Consider the following 8,385-nt stretch of genomic DNA (forward strand, 5'->3'; position numbering starts at 1 on the left):
AATGCTGTCCAAATGTCCCGTTTTTAATGATGACGTCTAAAGTCCCCGCCAAAGGAAGTAGTCCCTTTTAGCAATTTGTTAGCAACCGCCGATTTGAAGACGCAGTAAAAGTTAAAAAAATCACAAGTGGGTTATAACTGGTGTGTTTTATGTCATAGATCAAAATGTGAAAGTATTTAGAGGCTTTGTTTACCACAGACCTTATTTCAGGCGATTTAGCAAAAACCCATTCAAAAAACCCATAGACTTTATGGCATTGGAACCGGAAGTCCTAAAATGCTAACTCGCTTCCGGGTTTTGCCTACAAAAACGCGTCATCCCTGGGGCACTCTATACACAAATCCGCCGCGAACTCTATGGGCGCCGCCATCTTGCCTGCCGCCATTACTGCGTGCCTGCGAAGTGTGACGGTGTGACACTTGCCGGCCGGTGCCCTCTAATGACATTTCAATTAAAGCGCATCCTGCTCATTAAAGAAAATGTCTGGTGAAAGGGAACATTGTGTAGATGATGTCAGGCAGTGGCCAAAACTTACAGATAAAGGTAATTTATTGACAACATAATGTAATAATGTAAAAATGTAATGTAATGTAATTAAGAAGTGTATTAATTGATGACAACAATAAAACCGAACGCTGTCATTACTAGCTGTGTTGCTAATATGTTCACAAGCTTAAGTTTCAAATAATTATTAGGCCATCCTTAAAAATATTCTTGTTTGCCATAACCCGACCGACCCTGTCAATTTAGGACCGACCAAATTAATTATTTTTTCCCCTTTTAGTCCGACAGACTTGCCGATTGTAATTGCATTAAGACCCACAGATTTTTTTTTACTCTTCAAACAGCTAATACAAATGCAATAAAATGTGAGACACACGCAATTGACGCTTTTCACATGCTCTCACGCCACACATCCATTTTCTCACGCACAGAAAAATCGCAAAGTAAAGAGGACACAGAGACCGACAGACTAGACAGAGCAGGTTACTTATGATAGAAAAAAATCTCAGCTCTCAGATTCTGTCAATTTTATTACGAAATTCAATAAATACCGTTTTGGTGCTTGTAAATGTGACATGCTAGAAATACAGATTAAAAAATATTACAACATCAAACGACGTATAATGTTATGTTCTTGTAAACATGTTTTTCAAAATGGATTTATGTATTCACACTGTCTGAGGTAAATCTCTCAGAAATGACCGAACGCTGTCAGCTAGCAGCCCCTCACACAGAACCTGTTTTGGCTGATATGTGTACTGTATTACATCTTTATTATATTTTACTTATATCATTAAATAAAGTTGTTATTATAATAAAAAATGCATTATATTTAAATTGTTATTTTTAAATAATACTGCCAGCTGATAGGGCTCTCTGTATGTTTACAGCATTAAGTCAGGTGAGTTGTTTTTTTCTTGAGAAAAATGAATGCCTACCTTGTGTAGCCTAGCTAATATTTATCCAAATGAGTCAATATTAAATCAAATCACAATAATAATTAAATGATAATAATTGAATAAAAATAATAAAAAAGTGTAGATTACCAGAAATTGTAGCCTACCATGTAAACATTGTAACATCATGTCACTAAACCTAATAAAATTCAGCTTAGTTACTAAAATGTTTTGACAATCACAATACACTTATTGTGATGCAATAAAAATTTTTTTTTTTTTTTTTTTACATTTTTTACGACCTACTGACCATTTTTTTATTTTTTTGGCTGTTACGGCAAACCAAAATATTTTTAAGGATGGCCTTAGCCACGACCAGTTGTAGCAATAAAATACATGTTCTTACAGGTATTGAAGATTATTTTATTAATCATCTGGCATGCGATGAGCCATCTCGGTTATGTGTTTCATCCACTTTTGACGCACATCTTGGTCCTCCGCTCGACCAGGAACTCTGTGCAATCCGTATGGCCGTAAACATGGGCAGTCAATGTGCAACAAAGCTTCGTGGATTACACAAACGGTTTTATTCCAGGCCTGTAGTTTTGTGCTGTTGTTAAAACAACCAACCACACAACACGCTCTGCCTGGCATCACTGGACAGCATACGTACTAAAAAAAACTATATAGCTAACATCTGCTACAGCCTACGGGACCAACACGCTACTTCTGCTACTTCCTTAGCAGCAAGGCACGCAGTAATGGCGGCGCTGCTTTACTTCTGTGTTTCGCCGGATTTGTCTATAGACCTTTTTCACAAAAACCGGAAATACGTCATGGACGTGTAAACGTTTTTCCGCTTTGCGCTTACTCGCCAAAATGTATACCGGCAGAGTGTTTTCTCTTAGCCTTTTAAATCTGCCAAAAGTCACCTTTGCAGATGTGGTAAAAATAGTGGATGCAAATTCCTCCACCAAGACCACAAAACTAGACAAAGGCTACAAATTCTTTCATGAAGAATTTATCCACGATTACCAAGGTAAATAAAGCCAATCGCTATAATGCTAGCTAGCGTTAGCGTTTAGCAAACTACCGCAAATACCATGTTATGCTGGACATTAGTGTTCTTCATTATGTCTGAAAATGAATTGTATCACAGCGACATACATTTGTAGTTTGCATTTTTCTATAATGATAATGCTATAATATAGTATAGCTGTTTGTTTCACAATTAGATACATACAGTAAACGGTGCAATGTGTAGCATATTTTTTTACTGGCAGCACAAGTTAAGGCAGCATAAGTGAAGTTTTGTAAAACAGACTATTTTGTTTTCCTTTTGGCATTCATAGTATCAAATGTACTCGAGGAACAGGTTGTAGTGAGAGGTAGATGCTTCAGGTCAATGAGGAAGAACGAGGAGCCTCACAAACTGGAGGTTTGATAGTAAACAGAATGCCAGTTGGCAGAAGTTCTGAAGTTGCTGCTTTGGCCTGGTGTTTAATATTCTTCTTGCTGCGGTTGCAGCCCTTTCATTTTTTTCAGTAAGTTCAGAGTAAGCGATCATGTCAACAGATGTAATGATATAATATAAGTATTGTAATCTAACACATTTGTTATTTCTTACGATTGTGTAGATCTCACTCGGAACAGAAAGGGCAAACTTAACGGCCTTTAGATGTAGTTGTGTGGCTGGAAAAGGGTTTTGCAACCATGTAGTTGCACTCTTGTACCAGACTGCACATTTTTCACAGCTCTGCCTGCCTGTTGTTCCACCTCCTCTGGCCTGCACTAGTGAGTTACAGAGATGGCACCGACCAAGAACACAGGTGGGTTTGTGATAAAATTAATCTACCTTGTTTCTTTTTCTATTTGTGTATCAGCATGACCATTGAACATTTGGTTACTTGCAATAATTTTTTCTAATAATTGTGTCTGTTGTTATAGCCTAACTTAACTGTTTGTTTACCTTTTAAGGGGATCCATCCTGAAGCTGCCAGTGAGCTTGTTGTGCGAAAGCCAAAAACAGTGGGCAAGAGTGGTCTGAGGTCTACACTGTACAGAGCATATTCAGGTGCCAATTCTCCCTGTATGGTTTTTATGGTTAGTAGTATTCATTTTTTGTTTGACCAATAATTGATTGTTATTATTTATCTATTTCTAAAGGACCACTTCCAGATCCTGACATTATGGCATCAGGAGCCAAACTCCGCCAGCTGCACCCCCAGTGTCTCATGGCTCTTGTTTTAGATGACTCAGAGGAGCTGGAGCTGACACCATCGAAATTTGGGCCTGTGCCACGTGGATCACCAATGTCCTATCATTGTCCACCTGAAAAAAACACTGGCTTCATATTGCACCACATGGCTCCAGAATTCCCAACTCTTCCTTTGATGCAGCATAGTTTGTCTAGCCTGCAATTTGTGCCAACAATACATCAGCTAATGCATCTCCAATCTTTGCAAGTGTCAGCGGAAATGTCTTCTGAGTGTGAGAAGGGAACAAGAGAGCAGTCCAAATGTCCTGCATGGGCACAGCTTCGACGTTCAAGGCTGACGGCCAGTCGTTTTCGGGGTGCATGTTGCTACAAGAAGGGAAGTGTGGAGCAGGAGTCCGCAGCCAGGGCATTAGCTGCTCAAATGATCAGAGGCTCAGCGAGACAAACAACAGCAATGAAGCGTGGTTTGCTGATGGAGTCTGAGGTGCTGGCATACTATGCTGAACTTATGCGTGTGAATGTGCTGCCTGTAGGATTCATCATTCATCCCAACTCACCACATCTTGGAGCCAGCCCAGACGGGAGGGTGTATGATCCCTCAGAATCACCCCCATTCGGTCTTGTTGAGGTAAAATGCAGCACAAAGAATGATGTGTCTCAGGTTGCTCACCTCAAGATGCAGGATGGTAATGCCACTTTGAGGCATTCTCACACCTATTACTGGCAGGTTCAGGGCCAATTGGCAGTGTCTGGACTGGAATGGTGCGACTTTGTCACTGACACACTGACAACATTAACTGTAGAGAGAGTATGGCGCGATAATCACTTTATTACAGAAATGAAGGAGAAACTAGATTTGTTTTATTACAACAGCTACATGGATGTGTACATTGAATCAAATTAAATAATTTGTATGTTTATGTATTTTTATGTTAACTTTTTAAAAAGGCCATTGTCTGTAGCACTTAGAGGAGATAAGGTATTTAAATCATATGGATTCAGTTACCTTTTTCTAGTGTTTTTTTTTTTTGTATTTGTACCTTTTAAAAACCTGTTCCAGTTGTATTTATTCAACTCAAATTGTAAATAAGTTATGAAAAAATACTTTCAAAAAGCTTCAAAAAAGTAGCTACTCTATGAAATAAAAAGATTCACCGTTTTGATCAAAGTTGTTTTAATTACTGATCAATTTTTACTTTTCAATAACTATTGACAAATTGTAAATATGAAGTACAAAATGCAGGGAACCTATTAACTATTTACATATTTACATAACATTACAACATCATTTGATTAATTTATTCCTCAAGACAAAAAGGTCCCTGATAATTGGACAGGACACAACAGTTGAGCCACATCTGATTCACGCTTCCAATCAGTGTAAGTGGTACAGGGGAGTCCCAGATGTGGAAGGACTTCACTCTGGCTATCGCCCTCTCCACTATAATCCTGAGGCGGGCAATGGCTTGGGTTTGTGCTGTTTCTTCCTTGCTGAATTGTGCTGAATGCTTAAAAGGTGGAATGATCAGCTTTGCTCCAACTTCAGCAAGGAGGTCTTCAATAAGAAAGCCCTTATCTGCCATAACATCGTCCCCTGGCTCCAGTATGGGAAGGATTCCACAAATTTTGGTGATCTCCTTGTCTGAAATGCAGCCAGTGTAAAGAGGTGAGATGAATGTAATCAAACCACAGGGAGCTACTCCGATGAGGCCTTTCAGTGTTGTTCTGTTCTTGTAGTTGGAAAAGGTTTCTGACTGCAAGGTCAAGGATGAGGCGTTCTCCAGAGCAATTTCTGTGCAATCCAGAATGACCCTGACATTAGGACAGTATTTCTGGAATTTCGGTGGCATACTTAATTTGACCTTTTCCCTTTTGATCCAGATTTTGACTGAGGACAACACGATAAAAAGATAATTAGCCCAGGTGATGGTAACCCTGCTGACAGTGGCAATGCTCACATTAAACATGTCAGCAATTAGCTGCTCTTTCATGCCCACAGCAACCCGGAAAGAGTACATCAAAAACTCATCAATTAATGGCATGATGCGAGGTGGGCTGGGTTCAGGACAGGCTTCATCCCCGATCCTCTTTGCCTTGGTCCAGTACACCAGTCGAGAGGCAGATGGTGCGATAGACTCCCAAAAGATTCTAAATAAACCCTCAGATGGAAATTTAGTGTAGAATCTGATTTGGTCATCTGATGCACAATATCTGCTGAAGAGGGTGGGAGATGGCAGGTCTACTCTCTTCAGTCTGGCTTCCAAATCTTCAATGTAACCCAGGGCCTCATCCAGTGCTCCTGTAAAAACAAATCAATTATATTAGTTAATAAAACTATAAATTGGTTAATACTATTAAAAAAATATGCATTTATGATAATATTTTGTATTAATTGAAAAACCTAAATATAGCTTGCTTCACGTTTACACACCTCTATGGTACATAAAGGATACATTAGATTTTGTTTCTCTTTATAATAATAAAGAGTCTCCTTAACTCCCTTTTGAGTGGTGATGTAACAATTAAAATTGTGTTTCTAACACTAAACACTGACACTTTTGTTTCTTACACTGACAGGAATAATACATTTTTAAATGTGTATTATCCCCCAACTAAAATTTTCTCAGACACCATGAATACCACTAAAGGATGCTGATGTATCACATTTTAAACCACTTAAAACATACTTGCAATGATGTGTACATTTTATATTTATAACACAACTGTAATGTTTAGACGTTATTTAAACCTTACCTGCGGGTGGGTGTGTCACATAATCGTGATCCATTTTAATAGCCTTAGAAGCTGCACTGTTGTCATCCGCCTGGGAGGGGACCAGCTGACGTTTGTTCACCCTTTCAAATACAGACTCCCTTTTGAGTGGTGCTGTAAAATTGTTCCAAGGGAACAGGCTTGGGACAACACCACTTTTAAGGCGACTGATGGTTGTTCCACCGAAGTAATCCTCCTTGGCAAAGTGTCTGCTACAGACGTAAGTGTTGCCTTTCCTCACAGAGAAATTCGGCCCTTCTTCTCTTCTTACAGCATGAATCCACAAATTTCTTGTTGCTTGGTCAGATGGAAATGAGTGAAATGAGAGGTATGGTTGTTTTTGGTTACAACATGAACAACCCGGGACACAACAAAAACTTCTGTTTTTGGACTCTGCCATTTTTGCATTTCCCGCTATCTACTACTACGGTAACAGGAAGTGTCTTTGCACGTTCTCAACTAACTTCCGGTTAAAAATGCGGAAGTGTGAAAAAGGTCTATTGGAATCGGAGCTTCTAACGGCCGCTGCAGTGACGCAATGACTTTACCAATCGGCGATTGGCTCTTATTTAGAAGGCGGGACTTATCCCGCCATATTGCGCATAGCACTTTCTCCCATTCAAAACAATAAGAGTGACGTGTCTTGTGTTATTCTATAGTCTTTGTTAACAGTTGGTAAGTTAGTTGTTAAGATTAGATATTGGGTAAAGAATGCAGAATAAGGCATTAATATGTGCTTAATAATTACCAACAAACAGCCAGTATTCTAGTAATATGCATGCTAATAAGCAACTAGTTAAAAGACCCTAAAATAAAGTGTTATCTTTAGTTCCAGATTGGTCAATAGCTGTGTTTTATTCATCAAAATATCAGAAAATGATATTGTTCACTGAAGCTTACTATGTAGAAGAGTGAGAGAGATATCGAGTGACCAAGTGTATTACCTGCTTTCAGATTTAGCATTTTCCTTCAGGTCTGTCCTGTTCATAATAAAAAATCTGTCTGAATGTCCTCTGCGAGTGTATTACCTGCTTTCAGATTTAGCATTTTCCTTCAGGTCTGTCCTGTTCATAATAAAAAATCTGTCTGAATGTCCTCTGCGATCTTGTCCTTTTGACATTTAATAGGTTTTCCTGTGCCCTGCTGACACTGACAGCACTAGTCAAAGCTTCAGCTGCTCGATCGCGGAGAAAATGGCGGACAGCGAACAACTCACTGAGGGCGGAAACTATGGTAATACAGGGCTGTCAGTCAATGGTCGTGGGCGGGGCATGAGTAATGTGACGTCACTTCACTCAGAGAATTAAAACGGCTTGTCTAATAAGACTGCTTTGGTTTAATGGGGATTTTAAACAAAGGAGTGGGTGGATTTGTATCATTATTTTGGATGGAAACGGCAAGATGTGCATAAATTCTAAAAATGCGCATACAAAACGTACAGTACAGTCCAAAAGTTTGGAACCACTAAGATTTTTAATGTTTTTAAAAGAAGTTTCGTCTGCTCATCAAGGCTACATTTATTTAATTAAAAATACAGTAAAAAACAGTATTATTGTGAAATATTATTACAATTTAAAATAACTGTTTTCTATTTGAATATATTTCACAAAGTAATTTATTCCTGTGACGGCAAAGCTGAATTTTCAGCATCATTACTCCAGTCTTCAGTGTCACATGATCCTTCAGAAATCATTCTAATATGCTGATCTGCTGCTCAAGAAACACTTAATGTGTACAATTGTACAAAATATTTGTGTACAATATTTGTTTTCAGGATTATTTGATGAATAGAAAGTTCAAAAGAACAGTGTTTATCTGAAATCTAATCTTTTGTAACATTATAAATGTCTTTACTGCCACTTTTGATTGATTTAATGCATCCTTGCTGAATAAAAGTATTAATTTCTTTAATTTCTTTTCAAAAAAATAAAAATAAAAATTCTTACTGACCCCAAACTTTTGAACGGTAGTGTATAATGCTACAGGAGCTTTGTA

General features: G+C 38.4%; 2 protein-coding genes across 2 annotated transcripts; one reads left to right on the forward strand and one right to left on the reverse strand.

Moving 5' to 3' along the window:
* Nucleotides 1-2,211: 2,211 nt before the first annotated feature.
* LOC125252096 lies at nt 2,212-4,531 on the forward strand. Its single transcript, XM_048165130.1, has 4 exons — nt 2,212-2,439; nt 3,038-3,229; nt 3,378-3,474; nt 3,567-4,531. Exons 1-4 carry the CDS (start codon nt 2,413-2,415, stop codon nt 4,520-4,522), a joined length of 1,272 nt encoding a protein of 423 aa, XP_048021087.1. The 5' UTR covers nt 2,212-2,412; the 3' UTR covers nt 4,523-4,531.
* A 385-nt stretch (nt 4,532-4,916) lies between these two features.
* On the reverse strand, nt 4,917-6,870 carry LOC125252095. Its single transcript, XM_048165129.1, has 2 exons — nt 6,373-6,870; nt 4,917-5,917 (listed from the first exon to the last, which is right to left on the reverse strand). The coding sequence occupies exons 1-2, from the start codon at nt 6,788-6,790 to the stop codon at nt 4,917-4,919; spliced, it is 1,419 nt and encodes a 472-aa protein (XP_048021086.1). The 5' UTR covers nt 6,791-6,870.
* Between the last annotated feature and the right edge of the window lie 1,515 nt (nt 6,871-8,385).

The sequence above is a fragment of the Megalobrama amblycephala genome, linkage group LG18, assembly GCF_018812025.1.
Source record: "Megalobrama amblycephala isolate DHTTF-2021 linkage group LG18, ASM1881202v1, whole genome shotgun sequence".
Classification (NCBI taxonomy): Eukaryota; Metazoa; Chordata; class Actinopteri; order Cypriniformes; family Xenocyprididae; genus Megalobrama; species Megalobrama amblycephala.